This window comes from Sus scrofa, chromosome 2 (genome assembly GCF_054392235.1).
Source record: "Sus scrofa isolate SSC_HxYL_T2T_F1_AM1 chromosome 2, Sscrofa_HxYL_maternal_Yorkshire_Landrace_v2.0, whole genome shotgun sequence".
Classification (NCBI taxonomy): Eukaryota; Metazoa; Chordata; class Mammalia; order Artiodactyla; family Suidae; genus Sus; species Sus scrofa.
The window spans coordinates 147,640,737-147,666,977 of NC_139384.1; the positions used below are offsets into that span (position 1 = coordinate 147,640,737).

At 57.6% G+C, this 26,241-nt stretch overlaps 1 protein-coding gene across 3 annotated transcripts; it reads right to left on the minus strand.

Moving 5' to 3' along the window:
• Nucleotides 1–10,576: 10,576 nt before the first annotated feature.
• Nucleotides 10,577–23,148, minus strand: PITX1 (paired like homeodomain 1). 3 transcript variants are annotated; one of them, XM_021080088.2, is made up of 4 exons: nucleotides 22,490–23,148; nucleotides 16,666–16,902; nucleotides 14,135–14,367; nucleotides 10,577–12,119 (listed from the first exon to the last, which is right to left on the minus strand). In XM_021080088.2, the coding sequence occupies exons 2-4, from the start codon at nucleotides 16,832–16,834 to the stop codon at nucleotides 11,577–11,579; spliced, it is 945 nt and encodes a 314-aa protein (XP_020935747.1). In that variant the 5' UTR covers nucleotides 16,835–16,902; nucleotides 22,490–23,148; the 3' UTR covers nucleotides 10,577–11,576. The 3 variants fall into 3 exon arrangements, with proteins under 3 accessions (XP_020935747.1, XP_020935738.1, NP_001231299.1); XM_021080079.2 differs by lacking the exon at nucleotides 22,490–23,148 and adding an exon at nucleotides 17,541–18,370 and having other exon boundaries at nucleotides 11,433–12,119; NM_001244370.1 differs by lacking the exon at nucleotides 22,490–23,148 and having other exon boundaries at nucleotides 11,577–12,119; nucleotides 16,666–16,834.
• Nucleotides 23,149–26,241: the final 3,093 nt, after the last annotated feature.

Sequence of the window (26,241 nt, forward strand, 5' to 3'; positions counted from 1 at the left end):
TGTCTGCTGTATACACCACAGCTCACAGTAACTCCAGATCCTTAACCCACTGAATGAGGCCAGGGATCGAACCCCCATCCTCATGGATACGAATTGGGTTCATAACCCACTGAGCCACAACGGGAACTCCTAAAAATAGTGATTTGTTGATAAGGGTACCTGTTCTTCTTATTAGATGAATGAAAAAGTGGCTTCTAGAGCAATATGTGATATGACGTCCCCCCTTAGGTAACAATGAGTGAGTATAGGTAATGTATGTGTACACACCTGTATGTGTGTGCTGAGGGTTGTCTGGGAGGGTCATAATATTTGTAGCAGTTTGATAGTCTTGACGTTGCCCTCACACTTTTCTGAGCCTTTTGAAATTTAATAATCAGTATGTATTGTATAATCAGGAAAAAAACAACACAATTTTCATTTGGAAAAAAATGTTAAGGAGTGTGTGTGTGCATGCCTGTGTGTGTGTGCTTAGCTGTGCCTGGGTGGGTGGAAGAGCATTCTAAGCAAAAGGAACCACATGCACAAAGCAAAGAGGCTGGAGGATGAGACACTGGTGTGGTCAGCCTGCAGTGGGGGTGGGGCAGGGGTAGGGGAATTGGGAAAGTACACTGAGTATGAACCTTAGCTTGGCAATTTGGAAGCTGGGAAGTGACCTGGCTGGATTTGATTCCTGCTGCCTGTCTGAGAATGGCCTTATCCCCTTCACCTGGCATTTAAAGCTCCTCTATTCTGTCTCCTCCTCCTTTATCTCCCCCTATCTTCCAGGGCTCCCCTTTGCCCTGCCCTTTCTCACCTCCAGTCCTGCACATCCATTCCAATTCTGCTTGTCCTTCAAAGACCCAGCACTATGCCCCTTCTCTCAGGAAGCCTTCCCAGATTACTCAGGTTAGCCTTGATTTTTTTCTTTCTCGTACGTTCACCCTTGACCTTTCATACCTGACCTCAAGTCAGACCTTAATTCTTCTAGAACCATTTGAGGAGGGCTATGGACTGAGAGGTCATGCCACAACACCTGGATGCCAGTGATGAGCTGCCTGACCTCTGCCAGCTTTAGGGTCCTGAGGCAGGAGGCAGCAAGTGGGCAGCAGAGATCCAGGAGTTATTTTGAGCCTATCACGTCACTGACACAGTGCCAAACACTGCCCATAGCTTTTTACGGTTGTCCCCATTGTTCAGATGAGGAAACCGAGGCTTCGAGAGGTTCTGTGGCAGCAAGTGGTAGTGCTGCGTTGAACCCAGGCTCTGTCTAACTCGGAAGCCCAAGCTCGTAACTTCTGTGATCTGCTCATCTGTGGCCTCACCCTCCTGGATGTTGGCAGGGCTGGGCCTGAGTCAGACCTTCCTGTGCCTTGCTGCCCTGGACTCAGTGGAGATGGACTTGAGGACGGGAAGGTGATGCCATCTCACGTGGGTGGCACCTCCTGACCCAGTGGAGGATCTGGGGGCAATGCAGCATCGCTGCTGAGGCCTTGAGTGCCAGCGCCCCCAGTGAAGTAAAGCGAGATAGACCCTTCCCTGTGGGGCTGGGAGCAGGGGCGCAGTGGAGGAATCTGGGAGGGAAGAGGCCGAGCATGTTGACCGGGAAAGAGCTTGCCCACTCCGACTCCCCAGCAGTAGGAGGTCAGGGAGAGGGTGAAGGATAGTCTTTGCCTCCGAAGCCACAGCCCATCTGAAAGCCTTCCGTACTGTTCCCATCCATGGGCTCTTCAAACCCTGACAGCAGACTCACAGGCAGGTCCAGTGCCCGCTGACAGAAGAGGAACCTTGGGCCCTGGGAAGGGATCGCCAGGTCTTGGGGAGAAGCCCAGGCCAAGGCTAGAATCCAGAAGGGCCCCGGCCTCTCCCAGCCCAGGCTTGGTATGTACCCTTGCCTTGATGGGCTGAGCCGGTCTTGGGAGCCTTGGGGGGCCTTTCCTTGGGGTGGCCTCAGCAGAGACTGTGGGAGAAGCAAGCAGCTCTGGAGGCGTGGGCCCCAAGCTCGGGAGAAGCCACGAACCATGTGTGCTGGTCCTCAGGACCAGCCCCGTGACTCAATAGGAGTGCTGCTTTGGGAGATGGCCGAGGGGTCCGTGCCACACGGGGTGTGTGTGTGTCTTTTGTCTAAATACATCCCTTCTTCGATCGGGCTTACCCAAAGGAAGAGAGAGGTGTGTGCCTGAAAAGGCTGGAGTGAGGGGGGGCTCAGCGGCCATCCCAGTGTGTTCTGGAATGTTTCCAAAGAGGCCACAGGCGGGAACAGTGTGGGGAAACCCTTGCCGGCCCCGCCACAGCCTGGCAAGCGGCAAAGTGGCCGGCTGCTTTGTGGCGGCAGCGTCTTGGAGGGTTTGCCAAGCACTTTCCGTGAAGTCAATGGGACCTTTAAGCCCTTGGTTCAATGAAATGGGTTAATGTGCTTTGTCCGATCCTGCCGACTCCTCCGAATACGATAATGTGATAATGGCAGTCACGATGCTCGGAGCTGCGAACACGTGCCGCACGGTCCCAGGCGCGGAGGGGGTGCCGCTCCCACTCCCGCACACTCAGGCCTCACGTTCCACTCATAAAAGCCCCTGCTTCAAAGCTCTTCCAGCCCGACTCCCTATATCCATTTTCGGGACAAATTACCAACACTTAAAAAAATTGGCCCATTTTGCGTAAAAGCCAAGTCCAAATTACTGTTACTTTCCCCTTTGTGTTTTGAAATTTCAGAGAGAAAGGGAAGGGGTGGGGAGCTGGGGGTGGGGGGACACGGCAGGGGATGGAGAGAGGAGGCAGAGGGGAGAAGGAGAGCGTGTGAACGGAGGCCCAAGAAATCGTCCTCCTTGTTTCAGTAAAGACGTATTTCTGGAACGATGCTTCAGTTTACTCAGGCCGAAAAATTTGAAATGGGCTGCTTATTAAACAGGCTAAGGAAGCATGCCTATTTTTAGTAGTGCAGTAAAACCTTGGTAATTTGGACCTCTTTAATAAAGATTCCATGATCACGCTGGCTGGCAGGCACACCCAGCGCGTGTGTGTGCGCACGCGCGTGTGGGCAGGCAAGGTGGGAGGGCACACAGGTTGCTGAGCTGGAGGATTGGGAGCGCGGGGGTGGGGGGTGCGGGAGGGCACGGCTGGTGCAGCAAGGGGACAGAGGGGACAGGGGTGGGAGCCGGCTTTAAACTGAGTTCTCGTTGCTTAGACACACAAGCTCATTGCGAATTCTTCTCTCTGAACACGCTTCCTGGCACCTACTAATTTGACCTCTGTTCCAAGAAGGATGTATTTGAAAACAAAAATGTCATTTCTGTAAAAATCTGTAAGTGTTTACCTGACACAGTCCAACTGGCCTGGCCCCGAATGAGGCTGAGTCCTGGGGGCTGACGCAGCACCCCAGGGAGGGGATGACTGGCCCCGTGGGGGTGAGGACAGGGACCCCGAGGCAGGAGGCCACTCCCGCTCGTGCAGATCACAGCGCTTTGTATTTTAAAATAATAGTTAATGATTCATTCCATCGCGACGAAAGTAATGTCATGACATGCTCAGTGCAAAAAAACTTGGAAAGGAAAAATGAAAAGAAAAAAAAAAAGAAAAGAAAAAGCCTCATTTCCCAGCACCCAAAGGTAGCTGATGTGAGTTAACAGTTCGTGCGCTTCCAGACTTTTCTCTGTGTGGGTAGAAAAACATGGCACGGTGCTGTGCTTATTTAATATTTTGTAGCTTGTCTTGTTTAGTGTGTTGACAGAGGAGTTCCGTTTCCAGAAAGGCGGTGGCAAGACCTAGTGCTTAATTTTATGCTAAACTTACAGAGAAGGCGTCTACCCATTTACTCTCTCTTGGCCGTTCGGCCGATACTTAGCAGGGGACGTGTCCTTCCTGGGCGCCCCATGCTGTGCTGCACAGAGGGATGGAGGAGGGGGCGAGGGCCACATGGACATTCAGCTCTCACTGGAGCCTAAAGAAGGACCAGCTGAAGAGGCCTGCAGGGCACAGTTTTCCAGCAAGCAGCAGACCAGCTTGAGTCTTGGCTTTCACCCCAGGAGGCCTGGGCACCAGCCTCCGAATACCTCTCTGGATACGGTGGAGGCATAATCACACATTATTTTGTTTTTAGGTGTGATGAAAGGCACAGAACATGAAATTTACCATTTTTAACCTTTTCAAAAGTATGCGGTTCGGTGACGTGATGTGCATTCGTACTGCTGTGCAGCCACCACCCGCAACCATCTCCAGAACGGTCTCCTCATCCGCAAATGAAGCTCTGTACCCATCAAACGCTAGCTCCCCCTCCCCTCTCCCACTGCCCCGGGCACCCACCATCCTCTTCTCTGTCTGCATGCGTTTGGCTGTTCTAGTGCCTCATATAAGTGGAATCATACAACGTCTGTCCTTTTGTTCACTGGCTCATTTCACTTAGTACAGCATCTTCAAGGTTCATCTGGGTTGTAGGTCTGTCAGAATTTCCTTTTGCTCCAAGGCGGAATGCTATTTCATGACATATTCAGACTAATTTGTTTATTCTCTGTTGATGGATATGAGTTGCTCCTACCTTTAGACTATTGTGAATATTGCTGCTACGGACACGGGTGTACAAATATCTCTTCCATCCCCTGCTTTTGTTTCTTTTGGGTGTATACGCAGAAGTGGAATTTCTAGATCATATAGGAATTCTATGTTTATTTATTTTTATTTTATTTTATTTTTTAATTATTTATTTTATTTTTTTTTGTCTTTTTGCCATTTCTTGGGCCACTCCCGCGGCATATGGATGTTCCTAGGTTAGGGGTCGAATCAGAGCTGTAGCCACCAGCCTACACCAGAGCCACAGCAACGCAGGATCCGAGCCACGTCTGCAACCTACACCACAGCTCACAGCAACGCCGGATCGTTAACCCACTGAGCAAGGGCAGGGTTGGAACCTGCAACTTCATGATTCCTAGTTGGATTTGTTAACCACTGCGCCACAACGGGAACTCCAGGAATTCTATGTTCATTTTTTTAAGGAATTGCCATACTGTTTTTCACAGCGGCTGCACCATCTTACAGTCCTACCTTTCTTTTCTTTCTTTGCTTTTTTTTTCCTTTTCTTTTTCTTTCTTTCTTTCTTTTTTTTTTTTTTGTAACATGCTTATTGGCCATTTTTTCTTTTCTTTTTTTGTCTTTTTACCTTTTCTAGGCACCTGTGGCATATGGAGGTTCCCAGGCTAGGGGTCTAATTGGAGCTGTAGCCTCCAGCCTACACCAGAGGCACAGCAATGCCAGATCCAAGCCGAGTCTGCAACCTACACCACACAGTTCACAGCAACATCAGATTCTTAACCCACTGAGTGAGGCCAGGGATCGAACCCACAACCTCATGGTTCCTAGTCAGATTCATTAACCACTGAGCCATGAGGGGAACTCCTGGCCATTTGTATTTCTTCTTGGAGAAATGTCTATCCAAGTCCTTTGCCCAATTTTTTTTTTCTTTTATTTTAAGGACTGCACCCATGGCATATAGAAGTTCCTAGGCTAGGGGTCAAATCAGAGCTACAGCTGCCGGCCTACACTACAACCACAGCAACGCCAGATCCGAGCCACGTCTGAGACCTACACTACAGCTCATGGCAAGGCCGGATCCTTAACCCACTGAGCGAGGCCAGGGATCGAACCCGCATCCTCATGGTTCCTAGTCAGATTTGTTTCCGCTGCGCCACGATGGGAACTCCTGTTCAGATACACTTTCAAAAGCAGTGCCAGGACCTGTCTGTGCTGAGAGGGAGGAGCGAGTAAGAGGAGGGAGCAAGAGAGGAGAGAAAGCAGCGGGGAGGGGGAGGAAGGGCCGGGATATGTCTTGTGAAGTGAGGACTAAGGGAAGCCAGCCCTTCCGTTCTTTTATTCAGCAAATCCTTATTGAGCACCGACTGTGTGCACAGTTGTGCACATGCTGTTGTTCACACCTGTTTGCTGCTACATTCTGGCGCTTGGGGGCTGCAGTGACCCTGCCCGGCTGCCAGTGGCCTGCCTCCAGGAGGCTGGGCTCACAGACACAGGCTCTGTCTGCAGACAGGCTGGGATCCAGAGCTCTAGAGCTGTGTGCCTTTGGACAGGTTACATGACCTCCCTGAGCCTCAGCTTCATCTATAAAATGAGGCTTGAGAGATAAAACATGCGGAGAGCACAGCCGGGGATGGTGAGGTCCTGCCCTCTGCCTCCACCTGCTCCAGTGGCAGCATCCTGCCCCTTGAGCTGCATCTCTACGGCAGCATCCTGGTTCATGGGATGGCAGGCTCTCTGACCTGGCTGGGCTCTGGCATTGCATCTCCTGGGAGCCCTGCAGGGTGGCTACCTGGTCTGGGCAGTGCCAGCCAATGGGGAGGCCAGGGCCAGGGTCCTGCGAGGGCAACACAGGAGTGTGAAGAGCAGGCTTGGGAGGAAGCCTGGGAGGGCAGGCCGACTGAAAGCGCCCACGGAGGAAACGAGAAGCTGGTACAACTGAATGAGACAGGAGGCTGGATTTAATGGTTGACCTTTCAGGGCCCTGCCTGCACCAGAAAGCTTCTCCCTGGCCCCTGCTGCCCACCCCATCTGCCACCCCCACCCCAGGGCTTCCTCAGTCTCAGCTGTCACCCAGGTCCTCTGCTGCTCCCCCACAGCCGAGGGAGCTCCCTCCTCTCCTGGGGCCTGGGGCTTTTTTTTCTCTCTCCCAGAGCACAGCTAAGTCCCGCCTCTGGTCATGAATACTAAGTGTTTATCTCGCCCGCCACCCCCCCTCCCCAGCCCAATACTAAAGTGATTTATAGCAGGAGAGTGCACAGTGCTTGCATGGGGCCCGGCCCCTGGGCAGAGGGCTGGAGTTTGAGTCCTGACCCTGTTCCTCGTTAGCTGTGCCATCTCAGGTGAGCTGCTGCTTCTCTCTGAGCCTCAGTGTCTTCTGGTGTACGGATAACAAGCCCCACCCCACTGCGAGCAGCACCTGCGGTCATCCTTATGCCGTGCTGGCCCGGGGCCTGGCGTTAATTGGCCTTGAGATGAGATAACCCAAAAGCTAGTGTTGAGCATCTTCATCCCGTGTTGCAGGGAGCACTTAGAGGAGAAGTCTGGGTGCGAACCCCTCCGTGTCTGAGGCTCATCTCTCAGAGAACGGACTGGCCTGGCCCACCTGCCCCTTCCCAGGCCTAATGGACAGCAGGAATTGGGCCTGGTTCCTCTGGGTCTCCTAGGGTCTGGCCGGTGGAGCATGACGGGAAGACTGGACCACAGGACAAGAAGCTGGGTAACTGGGGACCCAAGTGTAAGATGGTTCTCGGGGTGGGATGGAGTGGAGAAGGTAGGGCAGGCAGGGAAATCAGCAGGACCGGTCGTGACTCACAGTCACGGCACCCAGCAAAGGTGGAGGGACAACCAAGGTGGGCCTTGAATGACATTTTCAGAAATGACCTGTTGAGAAACTCAGAGAAGCCCCGTGAATGAGGAAAGTGGGTAAGGGGGCCCTCAGGAGGGGAGGCAGGAATCTCACTTTAATAATAATAATAATAATAATAATAATAATAATAATAATAATAATATCAGCAATAACAATCCCATCAATAATAGCAGTTTACTGAGCCCTTACTGCAATGCCAGCACCCAAACTCACACTTTATATACATTATTTCATTTAATCCTTTAAACAGCTGTGTGATGTGATTATTGGTATTTGCTTTTCTTAAAGAGGAAACACATTTAGAGACCTTAAGTCTCTTGCCCAAGGCAACTCAGAGGGAGAGCCAGGACTCAAACTCAGCCTCTCAAAGACCACGGCGAAGGCCCCTGTGGATGCCAGAGCCAAGTAAGTGGCTCAAGAAATGGGGGCGTTCCCTGGGGCAGAAAACCACCCTCACTCACTTCCCAGACTCGCCTTCTGGATGACGGAGGCTCCCTGGCTGTTTCACGGGGGAGCCGCAGGCTCAGGCGAGTGGAGCTGAGGGCCCTCCAGGGCCTGGACTCCCCGGTCAGTGCCCCCTCCAAGCAGCTCTTCCAGCTGTGACTTCCCGCTTCCCCTCCAAGTGACTCTGGTGGCCCAGAGGCAGGCCTGCAGCTTGCCTGGGGCCATAAAGCTGGGGGAGGCGATAGGGGCCCTCTCCCTCCGTGACCAGGCACTCGGGGGGCTGCAGACACTGGCTCACCGCACTCTCACTTGGTACCCACAGTGCCTTCGAATTGGTGCTGGGCACCGGCCTCTTGCCCTCTGGTCCCTAATTCGCGCCCTCTCCAAACTTAGGGCAGCCCTTTGGGCTTCGCTTTGTTGGGACCAGGTGAGAACAAATCTGCTTTTCTACCTCCCAGGGGCCGCTCCTGTGTTGCCAGCAGGAATCATGGTCTCTTCAAGGTCAGACACCCTCTCCCACCATGTCCCCAAGGTGCTTGGCCTGGGACAGCCCCGCGCGGAAGGTAGAGAAGGGGGAGTGATGGCGTTGGAATCCACTCCACGTCCTGCTGTGTGACTTCTTTAGGCCTCAGGGGCCTCAGCCAGGAAACGGGACCATGAAGAGCCTTCTCACGGGGCTGTTGTGCAGGTACAGGGGCTCACGGGCGAGAAGCGGGCACTGCACCGAGGGTTCAGGACCCTGAACGGGCTCCATAAGCGAGGGCGCCACCTCCCCGGACGGCTATGCCTGACCATCCCCGTTGGAAGCAGGACTTTCATTTTCTTCTTACCCACACCACCCCGTTCTTTCTCTTCACAAGCACTCAGCCCAGTTTGTAATTAGATGAGTTTGTTTACTTGTCCTTGAGAGCAGGGACCGTCTCGTTTCCCACTTCTCCATCCCGAGCACCAAGAGCAGGAGCACAGAAAACACTGAACGGACCTGCCCCGTCCTCTGCAGGCGGAGCGGGACTAGGGTTTTCTGCCGTTTCTCAGCGGACTTGGCTTTCAGAGCCCTGGAGAGTCCTCGCCTCCACCCCCCAGAGATGACCCTGCCGCTGGCGCTGTCGTAACTGGGAAGGGCTGGATACTCTCTGCAGACACAGAGGAAGCTGGGGCAGAACGACTGGGGGGGGGGGGGCAAGGCTGGGTCTCACACTCACCTTGCTGGCCACGGCCCTTGATGGATGATCGGGTCCTTCTGGAACTGCTTTTGCCCTTCCTGCTGCCTGCAGCTGCTTGGCCTGCAGCCCCCGCAGCCACATTACATCTCCCCCAGAGCCCGGCTTTGGCCCCGCTCTCTGGCCCTGCTCTCACCTGAGGCTGGGCCTGACTTTCCGAGCCGCCTTCCCCTCCTGCCCCACCTCCTTCCAGGTCTCGCCTGCCTCCTGCCCTCAGCTGAGACCAGGGCCCCCCTGGCCTTGGCAGATGTGTGAGGCACTCTGCGTCCAGATGTGATTGTGTTTATGTTTCCAGAGAGCGAGGGGTCGGAGCTCTGGACTGGAGCCGCTGGGGGAGGGGTGGTCTGGCTCCAGCCCCCTGCCCAACCTTCCCTTCCCCCACGTCCCTCCTCCAGCCTGTGTATCTGGCCCCGTCCTCCTCAGAACCCCACAGCATCAGGCAGGGCTGTCCTCCAGAAGGACCCCTCCTCACTCCTCCCTGAAGGTGAGAAGATGCCTGGCTTCGGAAGGCGTATGACCTTGGCCCAGTGCGGGGTGTGGTAGGGTTTTGGTCCGGTCATCCGTATAGCAGGGATGACACTCCTGACCTCAGAGGCAGTGCTGATGTGGTTTGGGAACGTGTCCCCAGGACTCCTCAGCTATTCGCTGGTGACTAAGCCCATGGCTGTGCCCTACTCTCAGCTAGGGCTTGCCTGGGTCCAGCTCCAGGGCAGTGCCAATCACAAGGTGATTCTAAAGCAGGATAACCACCCCTCCTTCCTCCCCCGCTGCAGCTGCAAACATTTTGTTTTGCCATTAGAAGTGACTTACTTAAGGGAAGCAGAATTTTACAGGCGGTTTACAGGCTGGTCTTGTTCAGTAGTTTCCAAAACTCCGGGCGGGGAAGGGGGGGAGGGTGGTGACGGCGGGAGCCACCGATTGTTGGGATGGAGGCGAAGTGAGAAGTGAGCTCTGTGTGATGGACACCTTCTCTGGAACAGCCACATGCCCCTGGGTGGGATTTCGATGCGGAAAAGCCAAGGGAGGCCCTAGCTAGAGTCTGGCGGATCCAGCACCCGCCCTCCCCCGGCCCCCGTCCTCCTGGAACAGCCAGAGCGGGGCTCAAGGTGGGGGTACCGGGCCTAGAGGAGAAAAGGCAACCCTGGGCCTAAGGAGGCTTTCAGGGTCCCCCACCCCTACGCTCCCGGGAGACACAGACGGCGTGGCACCCTAAAAGCCTGGAGGGTCCCTAGAGACCCAGTTTGGGAAGAGCCTTCGGATTCCTGAGGCCTGGGAAGGGCGGGTGGTCGGGGAAGGGTGGCAAGCGCAGCGCCGAGACCCCGAGCGGCTCAATAGATGAGTACCGAAGAGAGCTCAGAACGCCCGATGGGTGCCCTCAAGGAATCGGGGATGTACAGGCCCGGAAAGGTTAGGGGAGTGGCGGTAGGGGTCCCCAGGCGGGGTTGGCCTCCGCTCTTCCCTCCTATCCGTAGGGCTCACGGGAAGGGAACGCAGTTCCCCTTCTAACCCTCCTCTCTCCTCGGCCCAATGAAGCAGTCAGAGCTCGGCAGTGGTTAGCACGCTCGTACTATGGTTTTAATAGACGTACATGAACTAGTCGATATAGACAGATTTATAATTCTATACAGTCAGTCCGACATACACAGGGACGCTGTAAACAGGGACGCGGGCCGGAGAGCGGGTGTGCAAAGTGGGCGCGGCGTGGGGCCCCGGCCGCGCCCCGAGCTCTCCCGGCTCGACTCTTGCACAGCGGGCGGTGAGGAGGGGGCTCTTCGCTGGGACGGGAAGGCCACCTCCTAGCCCGGGAGCCAAGCGGAGGGCCTGAGCCGGCGGCGAAGCTCGGGGGCTGAAGGCTCAAAGACGAACCCTCCGCACCCTCCCGCCTCGTCCGCACCGCCAGCTGCAGCTCCGTGGCCTTAAAATAGGACTCCCGGCGAGGGCTCTTCCAGGCGCGCCGGGGCCGTTCGTGCGGCTCCACGACGAGTCCCGGACCCTGGGCTGGGTACGGTGATCCCCGGCCCGACGCCCGCTCCAACTTGGATCCGGATCGAGCTAAGGTACGCTCGGCCGGGCCCAGCTCGGAGGGGGCGTCTAGGTTCGCACCCGGCCGGCCGGGGCCAGGTTGGCCCGGGCTCGGCGCTCCAGTTCTCAGGCGCGGGCCGCTCAGTCCGGGTCCAGCGCCGCTGGAACGCGGGCTACGGGGGCGCCCCCTTCGAGCCTCCGGTCACGGCCCCGCGCCTCCCGCGCCGCGTCCCCTCCGCGGAGTGTCCCGTCCTGCCCGAGCGAGCGAACACGTCCCACCCGCGCCATCCCCAGGGAAATTGCAACTCATCCGTTTTTTCGCGGCTCTTTTCTCCGACGTCTCTTTGCTTCGTTTTATCTCGTTTTGGAGGGCTGAGTGGGGTCCAGGAAAGCAAACACAAAACCAAGCCAGAGGTGGGGAGGTGGGGAGCAGGGGGCCGCGCAGGCGCCAGGTCCTCGGCGGCGCCCGCCCCCGGCCCGGCCCCGGCGCCCTGCCGGCCGCCGGCCCGCGTGGCCCGTCTGGGCGGTCAGCTGTTGTACTGGCACGCGTTGAGGCCCGAGGCCGGGCCCTGCAGGCCGCCGTAGCCGAACGACGAGTGCTGCTTGGACTTGAGCCGCAGGCTGGCGAGGCTCGAGTTGCACGTGTCCCGGTAGACGCTGTAGGGCGAGGCGGGTGTGCCGTAAGGGCAGGCGCCCGGTGACATGGCCGAGTTAAGCGAGGAGCCAGTGAGGTTGTTGATGTTGTTGAGGCCCGAGTTGGGCATGCCGGGCACGGCGCCCGGGCCCATGCTCGACGGCATGGTCATGGAGGAGATGGAGCTGGGGGCCGAGAACATGGACTGCGACGACAGCGGGCTCATGGAGTTGAAGAACGTGAAGCTCTTGGTGGAGAGCGGCGCGGGCGCCAGGCTCTTGGCGGCCCAGTTGTTGTAGGAGTAGCCAGCGGCGTACACATCCTCGTAGGGCTGCACCAAGCCGCTGAACTGGGGCACGTAGCCGCCCTTGCACAGGTCCAGCTGCTGGTTACGCTCGCGCTTGCGCCACTTGGCTCGCCGGTTCTTGAACCAGACCTGGGGGAGGGGGACAGGAGAAGGGTCAGGGCTGCCGAGGGCGGGAAGGCGCCTGCAGCTTCCCCCCGCCCCACCCCGAGCCCTGGCCCAGCTTCCTTCTCTTCGAATAGTTTCCTTTCCTCCAAATTTCCGCCCCTGCCTTCTCTCCATGATGGTTCCTTCCCTGTCCCCAGAAAATACGAATCTTTTCCTTTTTCTGATCTTTGTTCCTTTCCCCCAGTTAAATCTGGTTTCTTCTCCTAATACGGATCTTTTTTTTTTTTTTTCCCCGACAAATATTTTTCTGGCTTCCTCTCGACCAGTTTATCTTCTGCCTTCTTCCCCCATCGGCTCCCCATCTATCTCTTTGATATTCCATCCTTTTTCTTCTCTCAAATAGGAAAGGTAGTTTTCTTCCCTACCTCTAGGAGTATGCGACTCCTCTCATTCTTCAGTCTATTTTCCCTTCCTCATATAGTCTGTTTCCATTTTTATTGGCAATATCTGATATTCTTATTTCTGCCCCAAATGTTTATTTTCGTTTGGTCCGCCCTGCTATCGGAACCTCTTTCTTCTCCTTCAAGCAGCTCATTTTTCTTCATTAGCCCCCATTAAAAAAAAATCCTTTTGCTTTTCCTCCAAATGTTTAGTTTTTTCCTTCTTTCTGACCTTCCTTATGTCTCTTAAATAGTTGATTATTTTTCTCAAATACTCGATCCTTTTGCCTCTCCCGTAAAGATTGAATTTCTTTCCTGCCACCTAAATGTATGCCAAATATGTTTTCCTGCAAATATTTAATTTCCTTTCACTACGTACTGGTTTCTCTCTACTCTCCCCCTCCACCTTTCCCCCCGCGAAATGCAAGAAGAACCTCTTCGTTCCCAACACCCGATCCTCGCCCGATCCTCCTTTATCCTCCGTACTCCTTTGCCCTCGCCAGCCCTCCTCCAGCCCTGCGCTGTTTCCCGAGCTAGCTTGCCAGCCTCCTGCATCTCAGCCTTCCCCATAGCCAGCACTAACCGCTGCTGATTCTACCCCCACTCCAGCCCTGCTAACATCAAGCCCTGGCAGGATTAGTGAGTTCAGGATTACTGAGTGCTGTCTTCACTCCCTATCACACTGGGCTGGTCAGCCTAACTGGGGAGGGGTGAGAGCTGGGCTTTTAGCAGGGAGTCTGTGGGCCAGGTGGGACCTTGGTTTAGCTTGGGACATGCTCCCAGTATCGCATTAAATATTTGCAGTACCCAGGGAAGAAATGCTTCTCTTGCTGCTCTGGCCGGAAAGTCATGTACATTTTCTCGAGTAACCAAGGGGTGAGAAGAGGGAGGGTGTAGTCCCATCTCAGGTCAGAGACCTTACGTCTCCAAAAGGATTCTTCCTGAGAGCCCCTGGTCCACCAGTCCACCAGAGCTGCTTCCCCACCCGCCACCTGATCCCAGCCCTTAGGGAAAGGGTCCAGCTCCAGACTGGCTGGTGGCTGAGAAAGAGGCAGGTGAAGAGTATCTTAAGGTTTTGGAGAAACCGACTGCAGATGGGACCACTGCTCCAGGAAGTTTTGAGACATCCCCCCCCCCCCCAGGCCTAGGCTCTTATCCGGCCTCTCTCAAGCTGCCAGGCAGGACCTGCCTTTCCCTTTCGTTTTCTCGGGAAGGTGCCAGCTGCTCCGAGATCGCCAGCGCGGGGAATCCTCTGCGCAGTCTAGGGCGGCAACATCCGAGGGGGGCCCCGGACTCTACAGGGCTGGGGAAAATCCCCTGGGCCACAGGTCTTTGGGCGAGGGGCTGCGGTAGAGCCGGAGGGTCACATAGGATGCGGGTCAGAGGGATCCGAGGCGGCAGCAGCCGAGGCGCGCAAGCACCAATCGGCTCAGCGGCGGCTGGGTAGACCCCGGCCGGATCCTCCGGTGGAGGGAGGGAGCAGGTCTAAGTGGTGGGACAGAGGAATAGTCTGAGCGCCGATCTAAGCGTTCAAGGGCTGCGCTGGACCGGCGGCAGCCTTCGGCGCCGGTCCCCTTAAGGCACACGCCCTGCGCTCACCCGCACGCGTGGCTCGGTGAGGTTGGTCCACACAGCGATCTCCTCCCGCATGCTCATGTCCGGGTAGCGGTTCCTCTGGAACGTGGCCTCCAGCTCCTGCAATTGCTGACTTGTGAAGTGCGTGCGTTGCCGCCGCTGCTTCTTCTTCTTGGCGGGGTCCTCCGCACCGCCGCAGCCCGCGCCGCCCGCACTGCTGTCCTCCGGCCCCTTGGGCTCCCCGCTGCGCTCCTTCTCTGAAGCGGGCAGGATGGGGCATCGGTCACGTCGGGCTTATGCCCTTCTGCACCCCGTCCCGGCTCCACCGAAGCGCCGGCCTTCAGCGGCCGCCCTCCCGCCAGGGGCCCTGGAATTGTCCCCATTAGAAAGAGCCCGCCCGTGCCGGATATCAGTAGTCACCTCTGGCCCGGCTTGTCTGGGAGAAGAGCCCAGGAGTTGGAGCCCTGGGCCTAGGTCCTAGCTGGGCAGGGCCTGCTCTCACAGCTCGGCTCCTGCTCGATCCCTACTGCTGATGTCACTGGCGAATGTACATTTTTAGGGTTCTTGGAGTTCTAAGCCAGAGGGGAGCTCTGCTTTTCTAGGCAGAGGGTCAGATCTTTCTAGCCCGAAGTTGAAGTTATCCGGTTGGCAGGGCGAGAGCCAGGCAGTGGTTTGCAGGCTCTCCACCCTCTTTTCCCCAGGGCTGTGTGGGAGTCCCACCGGGCAGGCACTGCACCGCCGGTTCTCGGCCTCAGCTCCAGGCCCCACGTCTCAAGGCCCAGAAAATCCCTCTGGCGGCAGCCGAGCAGGCCAGACCCACAGGCTCTAAGTGACCCTGGGGCTCTGCCTCTCTCTCTTTGAAGCTACACAAAACACATGCAGTCATAGAAACATCGAAGCATAAAGAAAAAGAATTTAAAAACAAAACACAGAAGCCTAGGAAAGCTCACAGCTCTATGCCTAAAAACATTAGAAAGGGTCACACACTCTTAAAAATAGGCAGGTAGAAACACAGCAAATGCAAATTAAGAAGCCAGAAACCTCCGTGCAAACACATCCCTAACTAAATACAGTGCTGTACGTGTATAAACTCCAGGCAGACACAGGCATTTATTTATCTGGGACTTAAAAAAAAATCAAGGTACTGTTGTAGATAGTTTTTTTTAACCCCTTCCCAATAATGCTCTTCTAGAGGTAATTTTTAAATCCCAGAGAAATACAACACTCTAGTTAGATAACTTAAATTCCCCAAATCACACCCCTGTAAATGGACTTTGAGAAAATCCCGGACAAACGCGCCATTTTGGATTGAATTTTTAAAATGTCTCGAAGAATAACGTTGCATGCAGATATTTTAAAATTCCGGAGAAATGTACTTAGGATAGCAATTCTTTCTATACTGAAAAATACAGTTAAATTTTAAAGTTTATCCTCATAGACTTGGTTGTTAAAAGCAATCTGTAACGATTTCTCTGAGCTTTAACAATAAAAACCAACCCAAGCCCACGCCTAAAACTTTTGAAAACAAAAGTACGGTCCAGCGCTGCTTACTTTTTAACCAAGCAACAGAACCTCTCAGAGAAAGTCACTTAGGGATGCAAAACAGAAACAAATAGAGATTAAAAACGCGTAGAGAAACACTCAGCGGTGGATTAAGAAATGAACGCAGAAGAGGCGCCCGTAGCCGAGAGAGCAGGGAGCTGGGCGGCGGCGCGGAGTCAAGACCGCGAGCGATTCCGAGACTCGGGAGCCGGGACCGGGCCGGGTACTAACCTCGCCACGGCCCGCGCCGCCCATCGCCGGCCCAGCAGCGGCCGGGGAATAAAGCTCGAGCCGGGACAAAAAGGTAGCGCGGAGGGAGACGTGCCTGAGCCGAGCCGGAGACCTGGCTGGGCGGCCTGGCGGCTCCGGGCTCCGGCGGCGCACGTGGGGCCGGGATCCCTGGCTTAGGGGGTCCTCGCCGGAGCCGGGCCGAGCCCCTTGGCCCGCTCGCCCTCGCTGTCCTCTCCTTTTCTGTGACCTTAGGTTGTTTCTCTTACTCCCTGTTTGCTTTTCTCACTTTTCCCGCCACCCCTGCTCTTGGGTCTCTCCCTCTCGCAGTCAGTCGCCCACGGTGTGTCGGGGTGTCAGTACTCTGCTTTCCTGGGCACTTTCTTTCGCCCACCGCCCCATTCCTTTCTGATCTGCTCTTCGCCTTCGGTCTGAGCGACCCGGGTCACCCAATTTCCTCCCCCACCCCCGCCCCGTTCTATTTGCTCCTGATCAAGAGGGGCTGTCAGTCCGACTCTCCGGTCGTAGGTTTATGCATCTGCCGGTCACTTGGCGCGTGGGGATCTCATGGAACTGTTTTCGGAAAGCACTAGATTTCTGTTTCTGAAAGTGTGTACATTTCCGCGTTCACCCTCAGGTACAAAACGGGAAAAGGAAAGATCCCGACGCTCCTGGGGTGTAGAGCGAGCCTGCCTGCGCGGCGCGGGTGCCAGGCCCTGCTCCTGGCTCCCTGCGCCCTCCTGCGGAGTAGGCTCCGTGCGCGCCTCGCAGACAGCCGCGCTTACCTGGCAGCTCCGTGTCGGACGACTCGCTGGCGGAGTTCTCGAGAGGCTCGCGGGGGTCGGCAGCGCGGGCTAGGTGGAAGGCGGGCCCCATGTCGTGCGGCGGCGGCGGCGGCGGCCGGAGCCCCTCCGGCAGCCGCTCCAGACTCATGCCCCCCTTGAAGGCGTCCATGGAAGCGGGGACCGTGGCGGGCGCTCCGGGGGCCGGGGCTGGGGGCACCCGGCCGCCCTGGCTGCGACCTGCGAGAACGAGAGCGCAGCGTCTAAGCGGCTGCCCCCCAGGGCTGCCCGCGCCCGCAACGACGCCGCGCCCGCCCCATGGACCGCCCGGGGCTGCGGGGCCAGGCGGGCGGCAGCGGCAGCGGTTTCTCGCGACCGGGGGCCCGGCTTCGCGCTCCGCGCTGCGCTCCCGCCGCTCGGGCCTCAGCCGCCCGCCCGGCCCCGGCTCCGGCTCCCGATCCGGGGCCGGTTTCTAAGGCTCCGGACCGCGCCGGCAGAGCCTGTCTTAAAGCGACAGCGCGCACCGCCAGGTTCCAGCAGTCCCTGCGCCAGGGGTGGTGGGTGGGGTGGGCCGGGGTGGGAGGGGGCAGGGAGGGAGGGAGGGAGGGAGGGAGGAAAGGAGCAGCGAGCGAGGGAGCGCGGGCGGAATCCAGCCCCGAGCCGCCCGCGCCGCCGCGCCCTCTCGGCCGCCCGCCCTCCCTCCCTCCCTCCCGGCCTCACCCGCGCCCTCCCCCTCCGCAGCCACCTTCCCGCCGCCTCCCCCCTCCCGCGGCCTCGCCGCGCCTCACCCTCCTTCCCCCCGGTGACACACCGAGTTCTCCCTCGGCCGCACAAAAGAAACGCATCTGGCCTGCAAGCCCCTCGCGGCTCGTGCCCACCTCAAGCTCCAAATGACTTGTTTCGCTCGGAATCAACTCCAGTCTGGGCCGCCTCGAAGTCCCGAGTCCCCGGCGAGAACAGCCCAGGCCGAGTGAATGTTCACCGAACAGGATCGCACCGACCGGTCGCCGGCGAACCAGCGCCAGGGCGGGGGCAGAGCCCGGGGCTCGTTCCGGCAGCTCCCAGCCGCGTCCTCGTCCAGGGGCCGCCGGCCCCTCCTTTCCCGGCCTCTTCTCCCGGGACCCGAGCCAGGCTGAGTGACAGCAGCCCGCGCTCTAATGGGCCCCCGGATGCTGCCTCCTAATTAGCTTGGACCCTCTCCCCCAAGGCGGCTTGCTTCTCAGGCCTCCCCCCTCTGCACCACAGTCAATTTTCCGGGATTGGGATAGAACTGATGGCTTCTAATCAGACGAAACGTTTCTGTTGGCTCCAGGCCGCTGGCGAGTGCAGCAGGAGACCCCAAGAGCCCTGCCAGGCCCCACATCCCCTTCGAGAGGACTCTCTCCTTGTTTCGCCCTTTCAGAGGGCTCACCGAATCTGCCTGGCTCTGGCCGTGGCAACCACGGGGTGGGCCTCTGACCCCCTTCAGGGCAGGTTCCCAGGGCCTGGGACCTCACTTTGGCTGCCCAGAACTGCAGGCATAGACCTGGCAGGCCAGGTGACTACAGTTTGCAAACCTAGGCCAGCAGCCCAGGAAGCCTGGGATGGTCTCGGAGTTTGTCTCCTGGGCCTTGGTCGCTAAGCTGCAGCTCCATTGGGCCCTCTCTGAGCACAGGCAGAGATGGTCCGCTTCTCAGCCCGAAGAATCAGTCCCTCCCCAGTCCTCCTCTCTCAGGGAAGTTTGGTGAAGGCTTTTGCTTAGCAATGGGTAACTGGCCCTGAGATGTCAGAGTCTTGAGCGAACAGGTGACAGCTGGGGTGGTAGGGTGTGACCCTGCTCTGTTCCTCTGGCCACAGCTGGACCCCAGGCTGCCCTCTGTGTCTCATCTCGGCCCACCAGTTCCACCAGGCAGAAGCAGCACTGGGCAGGATGGCGGGGGTGGGGGTGGGGGGGCAGGACTTGTACTCTCCAGGCCCAGCGCGCCTCACCCCGGGGCCCAGTGTACACTCTGGGTCCTCCTGGAGACTCTGCTGGGGAATGGCTGTGCAGACGCTCTGCGGCCCCTGCCCTCACCCGGCTCCCTGCCAGAGGGAGGCACCTCCGCCCCAGCCTGAGCTCCTCCTGGGTGAGGATTGTGGGGGCGGGGCGGGGGCAGGGTGGAAACAGGCCTGCCTCTCCCTCCCTTGGTCTCAACCCAAGGCCCCCAGCTCTGGCTCTGGGGGGAGAAGGCACACTTCCTTGGGTGCCTGTGAGCACAAGGGGCCTGGACTGAGGCTGGGGCCAGTGGGGGGATGCGTCCCAGGAGTTTGGGTTGGGGGAAGGCTTCGGCAACTCCTGCCCTGTCCTCCCCAAGGGAAGGTCCTCTAAGTTGAGACCCCCAGGATGAATATAGTTTTGGTATAAGTGTTGGGGGCGGTGGTGAGATGGGGACACAGACGCGGGGAAGTATGGCTGTCCAGCCTTGCCCTCAGCCCCATCTTTTAGCACGTTTCTTGGCTGAATCTCCTGAAGCAGCAGCTACCCCCTTTCAAGGAGGTTTTTCTTTTCGGGTGCTGCAGGAGGCCGGGGGTACCTCTTCACACACCACCTTCGGTGCGGCCGCCTTATCCTGATGAGCCGGTGTGCCACCCAGCCTGCCTGGATACACATGGGTGCCAGAAGCATGCGTGAACTCATTTGTCCCTCATACCCACACAGATGTGCTGTGCACACACAGACACACTGCCCACACAGGGGAGTGCCGGCTGCAGTCACATAGGTAGCTCTCTGGGGCCCAGAACACTGATGCTGTTTGGCACAAAATCTGGCTGATAGGGGTGTGTTCCAAGCCTCCTAAGTGTCAAGCCGAGGTGGGAAGCCCCGTGCCTCTCTGGGTGGGGACCTGGAATGAATGGTCGCCTGTGGGCAGCCAGAGGCTGAGGGTCACAGCCCCCCACTCCCCAGAGAGTCTAAAGAGTCAGGCTTTCCATGGATGGGAACTGTTTTGTGACTCTGGAGCTCTAGCTATTCAGAGGGGCTTGTAACCCTCACTGCGGATGCATTTAATGCAGTTATTGAGCACCTGCTGTGTGCCCCTCTGATCTGAGCCTCTGGCAGTGCTCCAGGCAGTCACAATAATCCCTATATTTGGAAATCTTGGTGCCTGCTGTGTGGATGGAAAGGCCCTCAGACTCTTGTGGGTGAAGCTCCATATCCCAGGGGCCCTGAACCCTGGAGAGGGGCTAAGACTGGTGGGGCCTGGCCAGGCAGTCTGCCCTGCTGGAGCTAGGCAGCACTGAGGAGGCGGGGGCGAGGAAGTGATAGATCTAGAGGAGGCCGTGGCCTGATTCTGGGTGTTGGCTGGAGACCTGGGCGCTCTCTCTTCTTCCCAGCCACTCCCTCCACTGGTCACTCTTCCAGGCAGCATAGGGGCTTCTTGCACACTCAGATGCCTCACACACACACACACACACACACACACACACACACACACGAGGCAACTCTTTCAGGATTAAGAGCAGGGGTTCAGTATTCTTTGGGCTTTGCTGTGTGATCTTGGGCAAGGCTTTTGACCAACACCGCAACACTGCAACACTGTCCCTCGGTTCCCAGGTCTGACAGGGGACCCAGCGATCGATCGATCGATCGATTGATCCTCACTGCTGCCTCAGCCTCCGCCTCACTTGATGATGGGCACTGAGGAGAGGAGGGAAGGGGGCTTCCTGGAGCTGGAACCATATGCCCCATCCAGCCCTCCAGGCCACACAGAGCTAGCAATGATTCTGTGACTTTCAGGAAATTTGGGGCTTAGAGTCCTGGCTGGGCTCAGCAGAGGGGCCTGGGCTGTTGGGGGGTAGTCACCAAAGGGACCCTTCCAGAGTCTGGACTTAGAGAAAACAGACTCCGTGCCCAAGAACGGCTTAGTAATTTTATTTGGAAAGGGTGGTTGGAGGGTCCTCCTAGAGGGCATCCTCTCACCCACTCATGGGAGTACCTGCCTGAATCTTTGCACCAGAATCAAGGGATTTCAGGACAAGGAAAGGAATGTGCCATGGCTTGCCCCCGGGGGCCATCCAAGACTCTCTGGGACATTCCAGCCCTAAGCCTCTTAGGCTGTGGAGAAGTTCAAACTAGAAAACCCAGTCTGGGGAGTGCAGCCGGGACCACCTACCTCCTTCTGCCAGATCTAACACCCTCTCCCCAATAAAAACTCTTGTTTCTTTGAATACAAGCACTCGCTGGGTGACTGGGGAAAGGGGTGCCCAGGTACAGGCTGGGAATGGTATCACTGGATCCTTTAGGCTTTGAGGTCCCCGTTGGTCAGCTTTCTTTCAATTGGGGTTCCCCGGCGGCTTGTCCTGGTGGGAAGAGCTGGGATGTATTCTGGCAGGAGGGCTTAGTGGGGGCGCCGAGGGGAGCATGAAACTCAGAACTCTCCGTCAGCAGCTGGTAGGGCCCATCGCTCTCCAGGCTCAGGGCTCCCTTGAGCCCACTGGTCGCTATTTGGTTCCTGAGAATGGCTGAGCCAGGGAAGAGAAGGCTGGGCAAGTGGCTATGGCTGCCACAAACTGGGAAGCAGAGGGTCAGCTTTTGCTGTACACAGCCTTCTCTTCCCAGCAGCTGCTTTCCTGAGAGAAGGGCACTCTGAGCCTGGCCTGAAGGTCAACAATACATCCTAAAGTCCAGGCAGCCTGATTTGTACGTTTCTGTCCACTTCTTTTCCTTTTCTGAGCAGAGATGAGGCATTTCAAAGCAGTCTGAGGAAGGCAGACGGCCAGCACGTCCCCCTCGAGTGCTGCCCCTTCGCCTCTAGCTTTTGTCATGACCCTGGATCTGTTTCCTTGGCCTAGTGGACAGCAATATAGGTTGCCTCCCTCTGGCCCTGATGGCTGCCAGAAGTCACAGGGATGCCAAAAGAATACCTGAGCCTTACTTTCTTGGAAAAGTGGACTCAAATATTTTGATCAAGGGCATTCCTAAATCGGAAAACCTTGGCACCGGGGCGCCCACCTGGGGTTCCCATTTCTGCGATCTGGATCAGGGGGGCCCTCGCTTTACCACGTCGAATCCGCTCAGATTTAGAAGGCTGGTCAATTTCAGAATTCCGAAACCCGGCTCTAGAGAAGCGGCTCTAAGCTTGGGAACCCTGCGTCAACACCCAGATCCTGGAGAGGCGTCGGGAATGTCTTTATTGGATTTTGCGGAAGAGCATTTTGGGTTTCGCTCAGGGCAAGGAGAAGCCCGACCTGCGCGGGCCAGGGCAGGCCGCCTTGGGCCGGGGGCGTCTCCAAGCAATGCGGCGGGACATCGGGGTGCGAGGCGGGACATCGGCCGACGTCTGCTGCTTTTCTGCGGCATAGCTACCCGAACGAACGAACGAATGAAGCGGTTTCGTTTAGGAAAAATACCCTCTTGACGCGAAGCTAAAGCCGAAGTCCCCAGGCTTGCAGAGGGGCCAGCGCTTCCGCTAGTGCTGGGGCCCCCATTCCTGGGTGCATCGGGGAGCGGCGGGTGGCCTTCTCGCTTGCCCTTGCTCTCAGAAGTCCCCAGTGGCTCGGGTAACCCTTCGCCGGGCTGGGGCCCTCGCCCCAAAACTGTTGCCCTCTTGGGGTGCCCAAGGCTAAAACGTGGCGTGGGTCCGCGGGTTAGGTGAGGTAGCGCCCGGCGATGGCAGCTGTGATCGTGCGCTGGGCACAGGAACGAGCTCCCGGAGCTGCCTCGAAGGCGCCTGGCCTTTACGTTGCGCTCAGTCCCGCGCCACCGGCTGGACCTCACCTCCTCCCAGAGCAAACAGCGCGCAACTCGGCCACCACCTCCTTGCGCCCCAACACCGCGGAGACCCAGCGCGCCGAGCCCAATGCCTCTTACCCGAACCGGGCTGCGCGGCTTGTGCGGCGGCTCCTCGGCTCCGGGCTCGCTCGCCACGGACTCTGGCTGAGGTTTCGGCTCCGGCTGGAGCCCGGGACCCAGCTGCGTCTTTGGCTCTGCGCGCAGCTTCGGCTCCTTCTGGTTCGCTACATCCCAGCGTGCAAGGACCGGGCTGCCGCGGCTCGGCCCGTTCCTCCCGCCGCCGTCGCTGCCGCCGCCCGTCGCCCGCGGGGAAGGCGGGGACACGGGCTGGGGAGGCGGGAAGGGGGGAGGGGAAGCGAGGCGCTCGTGGGACCAGCGGGGAGGGGGGCGGCGCGCAGTCCCGCCGGCTAGGGGTCCCGGCCTTCCTCCGGGCGCAGGCTGGGGTCTGCGCGGCTCGTGGCCCGGGCCGGAGGCCAGTGAGCGCGCCCCAGGACTGCGTGCGCAGAGGAGGGGGCCCCGCCGCATGCGGACCGAGCCGCCGCGGGTCCCCACCCGGCCCCGACGGACTTTCTCTCCCTGGGCTCAGTTTCCCATCTGGCACGTGGGGGCCCGAGCCCGACCTCGTTTAGTGGGGGTCTGGTTGGTATTTCCCGGGTCCCGCCAGGAGACGGTTGACCCGGGGTTTGGAGAGTCGGCTTTTCCCCCTTTCTGCTCAGCCGGCGGGAGGGAGCTGGTCTTGCATGTTGGCAAGAGGAGCCCACTGCGCCGAGCTTGGCAGCCGAGGGGGTTTGAGTACAGACCCTAGAGTTTCTCCGCGTGCACTGAGAGGGGGTTCCTAGGTTCCTAGGGAGAAGCAACCGGCTGACCTGCTCAGCTTGGAGGATCCCCCTGCCACCATCCTCCTCAGGGGCTGGAGTGATGAGGAAAGGGGAGACCCACCGCAGGAGGACAGACTGCTGGGGCCCCTTGCCCAGCCCCTTGCCCACACACCCTCCATCGGTGGTCCTGCCTGGCCCTTCCACTTTCACAGGGAGGATTCAACCCTGCGGCGTGGTTGGCCTGTCCCTGGTGGGCGGCTACTGGGAGATGGGCCGGATTGAGGAGAACTGGCCTCCATCCGCAGACCACTGGGTTCTCCATCCGTGGCCAGATGTCCCGAGTGAAGCCTTCTCTGAGCCTGCTGTTGCTGGGGCCGTGGGATGGGACGGAGGTTCGGGCGGACCATCTGTTGGGGACGACCCCCAGGGACAGGACAGCCAAGCCTGCCCCCGACCCCCGACGGCCAAGGGGCTCAGGGCTGCCTCTTTGGCTCAAGGTGCCAGGAGATGGCAGTGCGGCGGCTGGGCATCAATGTTTCATGAGGTGCCGTCGCTGCCGGCGCCTCCCTGCCTGGTTCTTGCCGACAGCTGCTGCAGGAGAGGCCACGGCCCTGTTCCGGCCCTGGTGCCCTCCTGCCCCCGTCTCCAGGGCTACTTTGCCCGGGAACTGGGACAACCCAGACCCCTGCCTAACACCCAAAGTTGGCCTGGCCCAGGTGTGCAGAGGCTGAGGCACTAGGGCCCTTAAAGTGGTCCCTGCACCCTGTCCTGCTGTTGGGGGAATCCACAGCCTCCCCTCGACCCTCAGCAGCGGGACCCTCTCTTTGGCAGGTGTGTGAGGCTCAATGCACACGGGGGTCCTAAGAGTCAAGGGTTAGAGTCAGCTCCCCAGTGCCTATGATTTCAGACGTGGATCTGGGGCGGCCTGGCAGAAATGCAGTCTCTCAGGCTTGGACCCTGCCCTTCGGGAATTCTAGCCGCTGCTTCTCCTGCTGCCATGAGTTTGGCCGATTTATGCGTGAAACCAGTCTGTTGGCCAGTCTGGGCCCTTGGGCTGCTAAGCTGAGATGCTACGGACCTTGTCTCAGGCAGCCTCCCCCAACAGCCCTGGGGCCTGGGCATCTCCCAGCATAAAGACAACCAGTGGGCCCTTACTATGTATGGAGGGCCCGAAAGGCGTCTAGCTGGGGTGGCGTTCCCTCCGGTGCCTACATCAGGAAATTGAATCTTTCTGCTTCGGCACAACAGCGATTTTCTGGGTTTCGTTCCCGTGGTGACTGGGCTTATGTATGTGATTCTCTGTACCCCCTGTTAACAGGCGGAGCCTGTGGGCCCAAAAAGTTGCCTCTGAGACCAGATAATCAGAGTTAGGATCTTGTCTCGTCTTACTAGCTGTGTGGCCTTGGGTAAATATCACATAACCTCTCCCAGCTTCAGCTTCCCTACCTGTGAAAGGGGAGAATAATAAGAGTTTCCGCCTCTTTGAGAAATCTAGGAGCTGCTGGAGGTGAGGGGTGTGGCCTGGTGTAGGAGTGGACAGCCGGGCACAAAGCGGTGATACCTGCCAGGCTGCTTTGCTCTTTAAAAGGGTTTGCTCTCATTTTGGTTTCCTTCTCTCCCCAGGGTGGTCACGTTGGTTTAATTAGGCAAGAGTAGGCTCCTTCTCTGATTTAGCAGACCTGCCCCTCATCCTCTGCTTCACCGCTTGGTCGTTTTGGATCAGGGAAGCTGGGCAGGCAGGTGGGGAAGGGTGGAGGGGGACCAGAGCCTGAAAGCCTGAAAGTTTTTGGTGAACGGAGTAGGTCAAAAATCTTTTTTTTGATCTTATTTTCACTTCTTCCAAAAAGAATTTTTTCGCTTTTTCCCCTTTAGGTTTTGACATCTTGGGGCATGCTCATTTCTCTCTCTGTCTCTTTTTTTTTTTTTTTTTTTTGTCTTTTGTCTTTTTAGGGCCACACCTGCTGCATATGAAGGTTCCCAGGCTAGGGGTCTAATCATAGCTGTTGCTGCCTGCCTTCGGCAGAGCCACAGCAACGCTGGATCCAAGCCGCATCTGCGACCTACACCGCAGCTCACGGCAATGCCAGATCCTTAACCCATGGAGCGAGGTCAGGGATCGAACCCGCAACCTCATGGCTCCTAGTTGGATTCGCTTCCGCTGCACCACAACGGGAACTCCAATTTCTCCTTTTGTCAAGGCAGAGGCATCGGGCATTAGCGAGAGGAAGGTTGAAATGGGCTCCACCAGGAAGAGAAGCGATATGGTCCTTGCACCTGAGTATCGCTTTAGCTTTGAGCTTCCAGGCGCCTAACCAAAGAGGTTGGTGGAGTTGTGTGATGCCTTGGCTTAATCTTTCCTTCCAAACTGCCATGCTGCTTCTCGTCAGAAGTTTTTCTCTATGGTACAAAACTCTCAGCTGAACTTGTCACACAGGTTCTCCCTGAATCAATGGGTAAATGTCTTTAGCCACAGTTATGTAGAAAGACACAGCAGTTCTTCAGGCAGCATTTCTTATTTCAGTATCTAGTAAGAGTAGTATCTGTCCTCTCCCTTCTTAGCTTATATTTTACTAGTATCGAAATCATTATTTATGTTTGGATTGATTAAAAATCTATTGTCCCTACTGCTTGTAAGCGCCTCAAGAGCAGAGCTGAGCCTCTCCTGCTAACCACAGGGCCGTCCCTAGGAGGAGCAAAGGAATTTGGCTGTGCGGATTGGCTGGGTGCAGCTCACGTGCCCCTTGCTGAACCAATCACTTTGTGGGGAAGAGTGACTCAGCGCTGTGATTGGTCAGGTTAGGGTCACAGGCTCCATCCCTGAAGGATGGGACAGGGAGCACCACCATGTTAGGGAATAGTCCCCATACGCCCCCAGGAAGACTGGCTGCTGTCCTGGAACACGTCCTCTGAGCTGCTGGTGGCGGGGAATGGGTTGGTTCCCAAACCTTGAAGTCCCTGCCCCATGAAGGTTTGCAGAGGGTTGCTGATGGTGTTGGTGAGAAGTTTACTCCG